At 40.4% G+C, this 15,726-nt stretch overlaps 3 protein-coding genes across 4 annotated transcripts in view; 1 reads left to right on the forward strand and 2 right to left on the reverse strand.

Annotated features, from left to right (window-relative positions):
- RB195_022461 (uncharacterized protein) overlaps positions 1-6,792 on the reverse strand; it is a gene marked incomplete at both ends in the record, with an annotated part of 50,357 nt that extends 43,565 nt beyond the window's left edge. Inside the window, 4 exons of one of the 2 annotated variants that reach the window (XM_064209592.1) lie at positions 402-504; positions 4,700-4,806; positions 6,390-6,494; positions 6,573-6,792. In XM_064209592.1, the coding sequence (XP_064065473.1) occupies positions 402-504; positions 4,700-4,806; positions 6,390-6,494; positions 6,573-6,792 (535 nt within the window). Of the gene's footprint in view, positions 1-401; positions 505-649; positions 656-4,699; positions 4,807-6,389; positions 6,495-6,572 lie in introns of those variants that run through there. The other variant, XM_064209593.1, reaches the window with a different exon arrangement.
- Positions 6,793-9,308: 2,516 nt separating this feature from the next.
- On the reverse strand, positions 9,309-9,740 carry RB195_022469 (uncharacterized protein; the record flags this gene model as incomplete). The annotated part of the gene is made up of 2 exons (XM_064209601.1): positions 9,309-9,488; positions 9,648-9,740. The coding sequence occupies 2 exons, from the start codon at positions 9,738-9,740 to the stop codon at positions 9,309-9,311; spliced, it is 273 nt and encodes a 90-aa protein (XP_064065482.1).
- Positions 9,741-13,291: 3,551 nt separating this feature from the next.
- On the forward strand, positions 13,292-13,624 carry RB195_022470 (uncharacterized protein; the record flags this gene model as incomplete). The annotated part of the gene is made up of 1 exon (XM_064209602.1): positions 13,292-13,624. The coding sequence occupies one exon, from the start codon at positions 13,292-13,294 to the stop codon at positions 13,622-13,624; it is 333 nt and encodes a 110-aa protein (XP_064065483.1).
- Between the last annotated feature and the right edge of the window lie 2,102 nt (positions 13,625-15,726).

Below are 15,726 nucleotides of genomic sequence, written 5' to 3' on the forward strand. Positions count from 1 at the left end.
TCCTACAAGGAACGTTAGAACGATCCTCTATGTATACTCTATGTGTACGTTTTTCCCCTTAACAACATATTCATTGGTTTCATTTGAATAGGCAGTCGAAGAGAACTCACTGGCTTTCGGCCCCTGCGCAGCTGGATGCGACGCGTGTACAAGGGTGGCATTGCAACTGAAACCGTCGTGAAAAAAGGAGTCATTGACGTCGTTCTTTTACGACTAAGGAGAGAAGACCGGACCACCCTTGATCCCGCAACCTACAACCCCATCTTTAGCTTGTCCAGCGTTTCCCCTCACTTTGTCAGAATCGTGGCATGTTGCCTTTGAAGTCGCGCCGTGACGCAGCCGCCGAAGCAATGTCTGCACTCCCTCCTCTGTCTTATTGTTTTGTGGAGATAACTACCAACCAGTTGTATCCAAGGCAGAAATATCCGCGTTAGGACCAGAATCGCGAGGTACTTCTATATTATTGTCGGAGTAATGACAGAAATCATAGTCCATGTGCGTGACCTGTGAAAGACGTTATTCCGCATGCACTTATGGAGTGAAGAGAATATTTACCAGAAGAATGTCACATCAAAACTTCAGAACAGTGGGGATGAGCAGAAAAATGTACATTGGACAGAAAAGCACACATAAGCCAATGGACACACACCTGCATACCTACCACCTAACGTCATACCTACTGCGCCGGAGGGCGCGGTCGCGGTTTGGTCTGCGGTGGTATAGCAATTCTAGAGCGCGCAATCGTCACACATATAGATGAAGACTCCACTTCGACTCTGCAAGTCGTGTAAGCACAAGGATAACTGAGTAAGATACAGTAACCATAGAATGGTCACTGTACTGTAATGAGTAGGGACGCCTTGGTTGTCCAAGACCTCCATGATCGACTTTCGAGCTGGACATGAGGGAACAAGTGGGTTGAGGAGATTACAAGAAGATCGAGGATGTAATAAAGAACAAAGGAACATCCGGTTCTCTGCTCACCTTTTTACCAACTTTCCCCCTGCTTTGATCTATGCTTCGGAAACCCGCCAGGTTAGAGACGCCGCACAATTTGTCAAGATAGGCAAACTAGGATGGGCCGGACACGTGATGCGCTTCAAACACAACCGTTGGATATGAGTCGTCACTGACTGGGCTCCACGCGATATTAAGCGCACTACAAGAAGACCGCCGGCCCGATGGTCAGACTTCTTCACAACTCTTTCAAATGAAAATTTGATGATCCTCTTGTCCCACGCAAAAGTAGAAACCACTGGGCGACTTTGGAAGGCGATCGGAACGAATGGAAAAATTACTGTCGCCCACTGGACTAGTTTGAAGAACAACGGAAGTCAAGATGAGATGCAAGATGAAGATGATGGGAGCGGCAGGATGAGTATCTCACACTAAATACTAAGCGTGAGTCTTCGCAACGTCACCTCCTATTGTTCCCATCTTAATCAGTTAGTTAGTTTTAATTTGCTTTCGTTTAATCAATCATTCTTGGAGGCCTTCTTAGAAGTCCTAACGCCTTTTCCCGACTTTTTCTTCCAGTCATCATTCCGTTTGCAGACACTACAAGTTTCTCATAGTGGCCTTTGTGTTTTGTTACTTTATTGAGCATTTATTTCCACACAGAAGCTACGTCTATGAGACGAAAAAGGCGCACGTTGTTCTCGCTCCTTTCAACATTTTCATTCTGACTCTATAACTTCACGAATTTCCTGCAGCTTGTGTAGCGTTTGCTCCAAATCCCTTTGCGTGCCTTCCGCGTTCCTCATCGTGACTTTGATGGTATTTTGGCGAATTGACACCTATTCTTGAAGGTATTTTTTGACCACTATATCACCAATTTAATTAAAGGCACCACTCCAGGAATCTGGGGTGTTAGGGGTTTCAGGCGGGTAATGGCTATACGGTGTCGTAGATTGTGGGGAAGAGGGTGATTCTGTTCATCTCTCCCTGTATCGGGGCGGGTGTAGTGTGGCGGTTACAGGTTCCGTTTCCTGCACGATCGATCGGAGGTTCGAATCCGCCCTGGTGCTCACCAAGCCCTTCATCCCTTCGGGGTCGATAAATTGGTACTAGACTTGTCTGGGAGGATAAAAACACTGACTTGACACATCGGCTCTCCACCGCAAATCATTGTATAAGCCAGTTACACGTCCGTAATTCTCAAACAATTCTGAAATGAAGCAAACGTTGGTGCGCATCCCAAGCGGATTGATTAACGCCAGGAACTTTATCCTTTATCCTCCTGTATCAGTGTAAACGACGACCCCAGGACACTATTTCTTACGACGACTTCTGTTGCAATGCGCAACCATTGCCCCACGCACTTGCCTTCGACTCGTCCGAGTGGGTTTTCGACGAATCGCAGGTGGGAGGGTGCAAGGGTGGTGCGCTGCAGTAGTGGACGCCGTAAAAAAAGCGTTCCGGGGTCGTCCGCTTACACTAATAGAGGGAGAGATGAACTGAATCACCTTCTTTCCCACAATCTGCGACCCCGTATAGGCATTACCCGGCTGAAACCCGTACCACTCCAGATTCGTGGAGTTATGCCTTTAAGCTATAATAACCATTTCGATCCTCTGAAGGTTCATCTCGAACACTTTCTGTCCCTGCACTAGCCATAAAGGACGCGGCACTCTGTTGCGAGCAGCGTGTTAGAGACGTAGGAAAGTTAGACTAAAAGTTGGATAAAGAATAGTCTGTTGGATTCACCTGGCGCAGTGTACAACAGAACATGCATGAAGAACCACACAGCTAATGCCGCCCTTCACATCTATTGGGGAACAGCAAGTAAAATCATTGGGACATGCCCACACCACTCTTTGAGGTGAGTATCGCTAGGTACCTGCAGCCTCTGGCACAACCTATCCTTAGGGGGAAAACGACTGGCAACGGCGATTGTTAATTGCGCTGCGCAGCAGTTAATAGCGTGAGCAGAACATTGCGCTACGTTTGCCTTACACCCCCGTCCATCACATCGTCCATCTTCGGCCCTCATCGTCTGAGGTGCGAAACATGCCTCCAAGGAGCATGCTATCTCTGGTATTGCCTCTGTACGAAGTATCGATCGCTTGCGTATAGAGATACATCGAACGATTGCACACGAAATTCCAGAAATAGAAAATAATGATGTTTTATTTATGTAGAACAAACAAATCGAAACTTGTACAAATTATAGCAGACTCGTATCTAAACTTACACCCAGCTGCGGGAGGCTCCGCCCCTTGAACCAATGCTAACGCGCCGCGAAATTCAAAATGGTACACCCAGTAACTACTTCCTCTGTTGCATCAGAGAAATAAGGTTAGAGAAAGGTAGAAAATGATAGCCTTACGATGTCTCACGTACTCTTACCTCTAAAGAAACGAGGAGAATATCACAATAAACTTTAATCCAAGAAAGAAAGGAAGTATGATCTCCGAATTTCAAACCGAGTAAGGAATGAAATTGGAACTTGGGCTTTCTGATCCTTATCAGACAGCTAACCACGGTCACTTCAGGTAACTGCATAGTTAACATCTTTTACTCTTTCTCTGTTCAGTTTTCTTCTCGTTGTTCCAGTTGTTCTTACATTGATCTTCTTATTTATTACTTTCACTTGTTTAATTTGAGTTTTCATCCTCTTTCTCGTCTATTACATCCCTGTTTTACTTGATTTGTTTCCTTTTCATTCTATTTGTTTTCTACAGGCGGACTGCTTCCAATATAATCAACTTCCCTGCCGTTTTCACTTGATTCCCATAGTATCAAGTATTAACATAGTACCTGGACACCCGCTTTCAACCTCGCTACTGTTTTAGCTTTAGTAAAAGAAGAAGAAACGACGTTATGTTCTTCACTTTTTTCAATTTTTCCCACTACGTAATAGTATCCATCAGTGCCGAAGTGCCTCAATAACTTTGATTTGATTGTCAGAGGTTTGAGGTTGGAAACTGGTAAAATTCGGAGACACAAATGAGTAGTCATACTTCCGCACAGGCAAAAAACGGATATCAAGTGAAACTTTAGGATTCAGTGTTCCGAAAAGTATTCACTGTCGGCACATTTTGCTCCTTTACTTCTATAACTACCTATAAATAGCGCTAGGCCTAACTTTGAATATGAAGAGAGTTTGGTTTCTTTCTCTGTCTCCAAAATCGGTTGAGTAGTAGCAGAAAACTGCTCTTCCAAAGAAAAAAATCTTGAAAGCAAGTCCAAAGACACCAAAAACAAAGTCGATTGAAAATATTTACAAGTTGAAACTTCAAGTAAAGTCTGGAAACCTAGGTTTCCTCATGGACCGCACTGGGTTTCTTTTTTCCTCTTTACTTTTTTCATTATCTCATACCAGTGTTGGAGCTGTATCATCCAGGATAATTTGTAAAAAAAAAATACTCCCTCTAGTTAGAAAAAAGATACTGGGAAAGAGTCTTTACTTTCACTTGAGAAGCCTCCACTACTTTTTTCTATGCGAATTCTGTTCCTTTACCTTCGATGTTCTTTTCATATATTAACGTGATCATGCAGTACGCAATCGCTAGCGAAGAGCAAAGCAAGCAGCGGAATTACATGCTGGGAAGTAAAGATAGAATAAAAAAGAAGGAGAGTAACGTTGAGAAGAAAGAGTGAAAAGCAGAAACAGAAACAAGAATGGATGTAAGAACAGTGAGACACACGAAAATGAAACAAACATGTGTCGGGATGCAGCTGCTGACTACTGACATACATCAGGTGTTGTCAGAGGCAGTTCGCCAGCGAGACAGCAGTCTCGTCTCCTCGGCCATGCCACCCGGCTGGTGCAAGTCCCTCTTTCCCTCTCCCCACTTTTGATGTCTTAAACATGTAACAATAAATATTTATAATATACGCTTGAACTCCCCGAACACATCGAGAATAGGAAGAGCTCCCTATATCTTGATATGAAGGTCCCGGGTAGATTCAAAAATGTTAAATTTTTTTTTCTAAATGGGAACAAATTTTCAAAAACAAAATTTACCCTATTCATGCCTTCATTTATTCTACACTCTACGACACTACAACGAACGACACGTGAGTATTTCCTTTAATTATTTTATAATAAAACATCAGATGTTATCAAAAAAAAACGAAGTATATAAATGTATAGAAAAAAATTTACCTAGGAAAAAAAAAGAATAAATAAACAGTCCATGCGAACAAGTTCCTGAACTCTGCGTTCCTTACTAGTATTTTTATTGCTGCCGTGAACGCTAACAACGTTAGATTGAGATGCTCTTTTTACAAAAGTTAATGTTCAATAATTTTGCACAAGATTATTTGCTCCTTGCTGCGCTAAATTGCTACATAAATTGTTTACTCCTATTCCTACATAGCTTATAAGCCTAGTGCTACAACATATAACTGATTACATGTCTTGCACTGTAATCTCAGACATATATGTTAGTATTTGCACTATAATTATATTTATGTTCCTTCAAAATTCTTAAGCCTAGTGATATTTTATATATAACTGGTTATTCTTACGCCTAATAACATATATATAACTGCTTACATGTCTGCAAACTGTAAGTCTAAGTTCATATGTTAGTTTAGGTCATACATGCGCGAAAATAGATAGTATAGCATTTCAATTGTTTTCAGATAGCAGTTTATTAATTGTTATCTGTTTAATTTGTTCTCATAGCTTATATTCCCTCTTCTGGACTTGTTCGCAAAAGGCCGGCCAATCAAATTACGGTGCCTGTAAATATCTCCGCACTTGAGCACTGCGAGAGCAATAAACAAGAGATTGAAGACGCATTAGAATCGGCTAATCTCTCCGCGCCAACCTTACACACTAGGTTGCTCCGCGAAAATCACACTTATTACAGTAGGCAAGGATATAAATCTAAAGGATAGGTAGCAATAGTGCAGCAGCCTTCAATGTACAACAGACGTACAACCAAAATTAATTCGTACTAATGTGCAGCTGCTCTTGTTTTGACCTTAGGAGGTCCCAGTAATTAATCAAACATCAAGCAACAGCCACTCCAAGTTTCGTCTCCGCATCGGAATAGACGCTACTGACCCAAATAGACGCGCGCGATAAATGATGTAACTACACGTAGGTACTTTCTCTTAAAGAGATAACCCACAACGTATTACTCACCATACCTCCCAATATAATGCGATGCAAACAACACACTATTTGTCAATAAGTTTTATTCATCACATACATAGCAAATACAAAAAAAAGGGAATAAAAAGGAAAAGGTTTCGATACATCACCGCTTGTCAAGTTGGGCATAGGCAGCCCTTCTCTTCCAGTTCTGCGCGTAGTCCTCCAACATTGGAGAACCCGCCGAAGATTGCCGCTTTTATCGTACTTCAGAGGAACATCTTTCTCAGATCACTGGGCACGTCCGCCCTTTCACTATGGTTAGTTAGCCATAGTTCACCAAATGTGAGGGACACTTCAGGTTTGTCCCCCCTCCATGGCGATTTGTCTTCTTTTCCCTTTGCCCAACACTTATAATCCCCCAACCTTGTGTTAACTAGCACACCTGAAAACAGAACCCAATAACAACATATAATAAAAAAAAGGGGAACTCAAAATTAAACAGGAAAGCACACAAACTCACAACTTTTCATAATCTCCTTGTCCTTTATTATCACTGTTACTTTAACAATGCGATCCCTCTGAATTTCTATCATCGTTCTTTCCACCTCCTCTCTTACCAAATACGAGAGAACGGTTTCCTCCTTCATTATAGTCCAGTCGCTGACCCGACTGAACCTAACTTCTCTAGCTGCTAACGGCATAATTCGCCGTAGTGCGTGTAAGTCATCCGCTACACGCATTAACTGCTGAAAAAAAAACAAAGAGAAAGAATTAACATATAAATAACTTTTATTTTGCTAACATCAACTCAACACTCCTAGAGTACGATTTTTTCTTTCCGATTCATTGAAAAGGTCTTCGAACACTCTTCTTTCTTCTACCAACCTATCCCGCTCACTCCTCAGCATTCGAAGCGGTGCTTCGAACGCTTCCTATTAAAAATAAAAAGCAATATGTATCATTCCCATATTTTGTTTTCTTTTACACAGTAACACTTAAAAAAAGAGTAGAAGATAATTAATATAAACCACTTCACTCACTTCTATGTCCCTTGCTATTGCACAGGACCACCCTATTATTTCACCGCTTCTGTTTGGTACTGGAGACGACATTCTTTTTTTTTGCTTCGATTCGCCACAACAATCTGGAAAATTATTTTTACAGTATCACCATAATATGATTAAAATATGCGTGGCAAACATTCGATTTTTTTTTATTTAAAAAAAGAAAAAGAAGAGATAGCAATATACGTACGACCAACTCAGGTAGAGTTCATTAAAGTGACGTAAAACAAAGCACAAGTAAATTCGTATCTCCAATTGTTTTGGTTAAGAAAGGCTCCAATAAAGATCAATGGCAATTCACAGCAGATTATCGTCAAATTAACGCCATAACTAAAAACGAAACCTATTGTATCCCACATATTCAGGATATGATTGATCTAGTTAGTGAGAAACAAATTTACAGCGTTCTAAATTTCAAGAGTGGATTTTTTCAGATTCCTCTTGAACGAAAACATAAAGAACGCACCGCGTTCTCATCATTTTTAGGCCTCTTTCAGTTTACAGTAATGGCCCAAGGATTAAAAGGTGCCCCAGGCACATTCCAAAGAGTTGCAAACAACCTCATCCGCGAATTGCGTGCGTGTTGTTTCGCCTACATTGATGACATAGTAATTGCTAGTCACTCAATATGTCAACATTTTTTGATTCAGAAGAACTTTTTCAACGCATTGCTAGCTTCGAAATGAAAGTAACCCCGGAAAAATGTTCCTTTTTCCAATCAGAAGTAAAATACCTTGGCGTTCTAATTAGTAGAAACGGCACTCGACCCAACCCAGACAAAGTTGCAAGCATCGTAAATATCCCGCGTCCAACAGACAATAAATCTGTCAAATCATTTTTAGGCGCTGCATCCTATTTCCGCCGCTTTATTCCAAGATTTTCCATTATCGCCACTCCACTCAACAACCTCTTAATCAAAAATGCTTCTTTCTCATGGACAGATGAGCAGGAACAAGCGTTTTTGACCCTAAAAAATGCTTTAGCTGAAGCACCAGTTCTAGTACCACCTAAACTAGGACACCCATATCTCATTCATACCGACGCATCTACCATCGGTATAGGCGCATGTCTTTTGCAAGTTAGTCGCGACACTTGCAAAGAACACCCAATTGCATATTGCAGCCGCCCACTTACAAAATATGAGAAAAACTATGCAGTGATTGAACTTGAAGCACTAGCTATAGTATTCGCTCTCAAGCACTTTTACCCATACATAGCTGATGCAAAAATCACTCTAGTTACCGATCATGCTCCATTAAAATCCTTAATGCATCGATCAGACCTTGTAGGAGGCCTTGCTAAATACCAAATAAGAATGCAGGTGTACGATATTAAAATTGAATATCGTGCAGGAAAACACAACACTCTATGTGATTTTCTTAGCCGATATCCAGTAACACAAACGAATTCCGTACAACTGAATTCGTTCCCTTCCCTTGAGGAAATACAACAATCCCATGTCCTTTCTAAATATAATGACTTAATTCAATTTCTCAAAAGAAATTCAAAAGAATCCCCCAACAAATTTCGGGACGAATTGGATAAATATTCCCTTTTCAACAACTGCTTATATTACACATCCAATACGACACCTCAATTAATCATTCCTGATCTAAATTTGCAAGCTAAAATCATTCATACTTTTCACGAAAATCAACTTATTGGATCCCATTTTGGAATTAGAAAAACGTATAAATCAATCTCAGCAAAATATTTTTGGCCACAAATGTGGAACTCAATCACCAATTTTGTACGTAGTTGTCCAATCTGCCAGAAAATCAAAACCCCTTCAGGTCACATTATACGTGAAGAATTAGGAACCTTCCCAATTCCTTTACGACCTTTCGAACGTATCCGCACGGATATCATTGGACCCCTTCCTCAATGTATTAATGGAAACAGATTTATTTCTATAACAGTCTGTGCATCCAATTCCTAACCAAACAACAGATATTGTGGTAAAAGCACTAATCAACGATGTCATAGCCAAGCATGGAATTCCTAACGAAATAGTATCTGACCGTGGTTCTAATTATACAAGTGAAGTATTTTCGCAGATTAACAAGATCTTAGGAATATCTAACAAATTAACAACAAGTTACAACCACAAAGCAAATGGGCAAGTCGAAAGAATGGTAAAAGTAATCACAGATTCTTTCACCGCATATTGTTCAGATGCTAAAGATCTGTGGTCAGACTTTCTCCAACCTATCGTCTTTGCTTATAACACCACCATAAACGACACTATAGGATACAGCCCATTTTTCGTTGCATATGGAAGACATCCAATTACTTGGAGTGATATCGTCCACCAACTGCCAACCACCATATCTTACGCCACCGATAGTTTTGCAGACCAATTCAGCACTGCCCTGCAAACCACAATCATCGAAGTCGGAGACCAAATTGCCAAACAAACAGCAAAATACAAATCAGGTTACGACTTTCACAACAAAGTTTTCTTTAAGCACGTTTCCATTGGAGATCTTGTCCTATTACGTGACCATACCGTTCGTCCCAAATTCACTCACCAATGGAAAGGCCCTTTCGTAGTTGAACAAATTTCTCGTCCTAATGTCACCATCATCAATCTGATCGGTCGTCAGGAACGACAACTTGTTCATATTAATAGATTGAAAATTTATTTTCCTCGTTCTTCGTCCGCTAATGTTTCCATCTCTAAACAAATACTACATTCACCAACAAATATCCAAAAGGAAACATCAGATGACTCAGAACACAACTTACGACGATCACACCGTCTTCACTTGAAACGTAAATTTTTCAGCACTCACCCTTTCCAGCATAAGAATTAAAAAAAAAGCGACAACTACCATTAATAGTTGTTGAAAATTCTCTACCGTAAGTTTCACTTTCCTTCCTCATACCGCCGCTCCTATGCGTTGCACATACCACATGATTTCTTTGAACAGGCGTTTCAAAGAAACTCAAAAAAATCCTCTTAAAAACCAAGCACTCACACTTTCCAAATTACGCCCTTATGTTGAACGCAACCCTGTGTGCTGTGCAATAGTTCAACATATGACCTACTCGCTTGTATTTTATAAACATCACATAAGATTCTGTTGTACACGAAATTTCTTTTCGTCTACTTCACTGTCAAAATGTTAACATGTTAAACTTATAATATTGTTATCCTTTCAATCCCGAAAATTAGAATTATACCTTTAAGAGATTAATTTATTACGACAGTATAATCACACGTTTTACAGTTATGTATTTTTTTTTTGTTATTGAACTCACTTATGTAATAACGATCAACAGACGCCTACTCTACATTCTTTTTGTTCTCTCTGACAACCTATTCGAACGTACCAGAATACGTACATCAGCCTCATCCCACATTTGAGAGTCGTCACAAACCAACTTCTCTCATGTGCACATCTCCTACTCTACTTTCTATTTGTTACAGCTCGAGGACGAGCTATCTCATTATTCTGCGGCAGGTGACAGTCGAAGCTAACCCAAGTTCACTGGATCCTCCGCCTGGAGCTTGACAGTTCATTAACTCATTTAAAGACGATGTTTACCTATGTCTTCTACGTCAAACACGACTATTTACGAAATGCCGTCATACGACTCATCGAAACAACTACTTTTCTACATCGTGTCTTACCGCTCGAGGACGAGCTTTCCGAAGGAATGGAGATGTCGGGATGCAGCTGCTGACTACTGACATATATCAGGTGTTGTCAGAGGCAGTCCGCCAGCGAGACAGCAGTCTCGTCTCCTCGGCCATGCCACCCGGCTGGTGCGAGTCCCTCTTTCCCCCTCCCCACTTTTGATGTCTTAAACATGTAACAATAAATATTTATAATATACGCTTGAACTCCCCGAACACATCGAGAATAGGAAGAGCTCCCTATATCTTGATACATGAATGAAGTAAACGTGTAGTACAAGGTACCATATAAAACATGCTGCATGAATTTAACAGAAAGTTGGAAACATAAGCCTTTTAGAGGAGACAAAACAATAAAGTAGACATAAAACCAAGAAAAGACACAAAATACAACTTTAAAGGGCAGAGAAACAAGACAAGTAGGACAGAGATGATCCAGAGATGATCCAAAATATGAAAGGAAATGAAAGTACAATTTAAATAAGGAAAACAATTCAAGAACAACGAGAAGAAAACTGAACAGAGAAAGAGTAAAAGATGTTAACTATGCAGTTACCTGAAGTGACCGCGATTAGCTGTATGTTAAGGATCAGAAAGCCCAAGTTCCAATTTCATTCCTTACTCGCTTTGAAATTCGGAGATCATACTTCCTTTCTTTCTTGGATTAAAGTTTATTGTGATATTCTCCTCGTTTCTTTAGAGGTAAGAGTACGTGAGACATCGTAAGGCAATCATTTTCTACCTTCCCCTAACCTTATTCCTCTGATGTAACAGAGGAAGTAGTTACTGGGTGTATCATTTTGAATTTCGCGGCGCGCTAGCATTGGTCCAAAGGGCGGAGCCTCCCGCAGTCGGGTGTAAGTTTAGATACGGGTATTATAGCAGTATCTTAAGTGCATCAAATGCTCTATATAAATACAAATATTTATCTATATCTTCCATATGGTTTCTTCAGCCACAAATATACGTCTTCCAATGACTAATTTCTCGTTTTTGCAGTTTTTAATTTTTATTTCGGAACATTTTCAGCTTCAGTTATGTTTTCTGATGTTGTTTTGTACTTGTTGAAATCTTCCACGTTTTAGCTTCATTTTTAACATTTTCATTTTCTACGTTTTTTTTTTCCCATTTTTTCCTTTCTACGTTGCTACGTTGTTGCATTTTCGTCCTTCGAACCTTTCTAGAAGTCAACTCTGTCACGTTATTGCAATACAAACCACGGCAAATGACTCCAGTGGTGTTGTGATGGATAGGTGTGGCTTAGTATTCAGAGCTACTCTACGATATGCTGCTCTGGCCTACCGACAGCCTCTTCTGTAGGGACTTATTCGGCTGCGGGTATCTAACGACCCCCTCCACTCTTTGGTGTTGTTGTTGTTGAACTGAAAATAAAAGTTATTCAAATGTAAATTTCAAAACATTGATGTTTGTTCCCGAAACCCTACCAACCAATCGCATGGACAATGTTTGTCGTATATATGATATGTACTGTCATTTTCCCTCACTTCTCAGGTTCCATCTGTGACCGTAATCGACTGTCACGCCATCAGTTTTCTCCATCACTTAGAATTCACCACTTTTATTAGGATTAATTTGAGGAACCACTTATTGTTAGTGGGAAAAAATGCAGCACACATTTATGTACTCTGTGCAAAACGAGTATAATTCCAGCTCATGCTGCCTTCCCACATGTGAGCCTTGTAGAATCGGAAGGATTCATTAATCAAAACGTGAAGGACAATTGTTACGTGGACGAAGCCGTCGTGAAAGCTATGGGCTATTAATGTGACTTAGATTAACTTCCTCACTGCAGTGAGGACAGATGGTAACTTTAGTACTCGTCAGCATGTTTTGTTCCTCTACATCAGCTAAGCCCCTTCGTGCTGTTGACAGCTATATACTATCTTGAGGTGGTGCACTTTATACTACTTTCTTTCTTTCCACTCTTTTTATGAGCCTTCAATCCCACAGTTTGCTCTCGTGAATATCCACAGACTTCGACAATGTTCCTTTGAATTTTTTAACTGTTACCCACTGCACAAACTGGATGTACTTTCATGGCAGCACTAGAATCTGAACAATATCACTTCTTGTCCTGATATTTGGATCAGGACCTCCAATTCTATGCAGTTATATCATCCTTTGTGTACAATCCTAAATACTCCATCCGTTGTGCACACATTGTTTCGGCATTGTGAAGACCTATGTTCCAAGCTCCATCTTATCAAGATGACCGCAGCCAAAACCTGCTTGTCTACGACCGCCTACGACGGTCATTCCTGTTGTTGTGGCTCCTAGTGAACATTCTATATCCATTGCCGTTTAATAAATATTCAGTCTGTTTCATCTGTCTCGCTGTTGAACGGTTGCCTTTCCTTCGCTCTGGTTGGCCTTTTTCATACCCTTGTACTTGAGTTATTTCCGCAAGTTTGAACTCGTATTTTGTCAAACTATTCTTCCTGTTCTTTCTTTCCTTAATCGCTCTGGTTTGAATTCTCGTGGCCATTCTTTCTGATTTTCGATATCTCGACCATGAACGATTTGCAAGCAGATTGCGTCGGAAGTCAAATGGAAGGTTATTTCAGTCAGTTCTCAGTGCTGGACTTGATTGCGCTCATTAAAGGAGGCAACCAAGACCCTGTCATTGAAGCTGTGCTGCAATCTCTGACAAAGAAAATACCGATTAAACTTGCCGATTGTGCTGAGGCAGACGTTTGTGGGCGCACAATAGTTATAAGTGGTGGCAGTGAGACTGATAAAGAGTTATTTCCTTTACAAGATCAATTTGTTGTTGAAAGCAAAGTCTCTACTATTGTTGATGTCCTAAACTTGAACGTCACCCCTCAAGCACTTTTCACTTGGTAAATTTGGTAACAGACGCTCACGTCTTGTTAAAGTCATCCTTTCCACATCATATCATTGACGTTGTGCGTTTGCCACCGCCAGACTGTCGCGGATGATTGGCTCTCTTGACGTTTGTGTTAGAAAAAGCATGACCCCAGAGAAGAGAAAGCATGAACTTGATTTAAGGCAACAAGCTCGAGAACTTAACCCCAGCAATCTTGTTTCATGGGGTGAGATTGGACGTGTTTCTGAACTCCCTAGGAGGTCGGAAAACATGTGAACTCGTATATTGTTTCTAGATTGACTTGTTTCTTGTATAACGCTCGAAGCCCCGCCAACAAACTTTATCATTCACAATATTTTTGAATTGAAAACAATCCTGATATTTCACTTAAGCGTGGCTCACCACTAGAATTCTTGATTCTGAAATCATAGGCAATCTGCCTTACCATAACCTGCGCTGTTTCAGACGAAGGCGAAAAGGTGGGGGTGTTTGCTGCATTATCAAATGTTCTTTTTTGGCTAATACTGTCCAACACAACTTCCAATTAAGAACTGATTTCTTACATGGTTGATATACTGACTCCGGATAAAGTGAACTATCTTTACAAAGTAAGCTATCTTCTATTTATTGTGATAGATCGGCCTCCTAATGCATATATATCTGATGACGAATAGGTTCTTGAACTAGTGTCTGATTTTTGTTCAATACGGAGCTCCGCTGTAATTCTCGGTGATTTCAATTTATAATATGATTGGCAACAGTCCATTCCTCGCGATAGCTCTTCCGAGAAATTTTTCAAGTTTCTTGAAAATTGTGGTGTAGTTCAATATATCTTGGAACCAACCCTAGGCAATGCTGTCCTCGATCTCATACTCTCTTCATCAAACTCCTCCTCCTTGCCAAGCCTCGATATTGTTCTAAGTATACTACGCAAGAACTTTAAAAGGAAAGCAAACTGATCAGTCTCACCGACTAGCGGGGCTCGTAAACCACCTCGTTCTTATAGATTGTCACCAAGGCGAATGAGATCTACGCACTGTGCAGTATCCTTAAGTACTGATGTCTGGATAACGTTAAAGACCGTTAAGTGAGACAATCTTATAGCTCACAGAGTGTTACGAAGGGCATGAAGTCATTGGTAATTAACAAGCACTCATTTTTGTTATTCATGGCCGTTTCAAAAAAGTTTCGCTTAAACCTCGTTGGCATAACAAGAAAACATAAATACATAGCCAGGATTGAGAAAGTCCAACAAACCTACACCCGACTGCCTTTAGTGTGTACCAAAGCATACCAAATTACAGTATTCGATTAAAAGTATTAGAATTGGAGCCTTTGTTGTTTAGAAGAATAGTCTCAGATTTAGTATTTTCCTTCCGAATACTTCGAAAAGAAACTAAACTGTTGCCCAGTAAATACTGGATTTAAACCTAGCAGTTTCATGTTAGGAAGGTTTGGATTATATAACAGAGAACTTGACAGAAAATACCTTTATCTCGCTTACACGTTCTCGCTCGTAGTGCTAAATGGTTTCACCTCCTTTCTGTACATGCGCTTCTGGCCAATAACAGCAAGATTTTCAAACACAGGCTGAGAGAAGTTGATCAAGTTCGACTTTTTAACCTTGAAAATCCCTGGATTTCTCTTTCTTATTTCAGCCTTTCCCGATAGACAAGTCTTCTTCTTCATCCTCCTCATAAAACATGCAATGTTCGCATAGCCATCCTAAGTTCTGTACCACCTATACTCCTACTGTCGATGTTCTGAGCGCTTCCGTCTTCATGGTTACCTCTCGATGCCTTTGATTCGTCTTTTTTGTTTCGTATTTCACTGTTGTCTTTGTTTCACTTGTGTCGCTAGCAGCTTGATTGTTTTTATTTTTAACTATAAGTTTAATCATACTATTCGCTTTATTAGCAGGGATGAGACTTGTGTGATATTTTCTATATATGCGTAAATTTTTGTCCTGGCACTGTTGATATCTCCCTGCTAATCCCTTGTCAGCCTATGATATTAGTGCTTCCATTTCTACACACCGATTGCGCTGGATGAGCCAGTATACCCACCTGCCAAACTGCCGGTGTGTACCTATAACTTCTACTAAGAGGAAATCTTGCTG

This window comes from Necator americanus, chromosome X (assembly GCF_031761385.1).
Source record: "Necator americanus strain Aroian chromosome X, whole genome shotgun sequence".
Taxonomy (NCBI): Eukaryota; Metazoa; Nematoda; class Chromadorea; order Rhabditida; family Ancylostomatidae; genus Necator; species Necator americanus.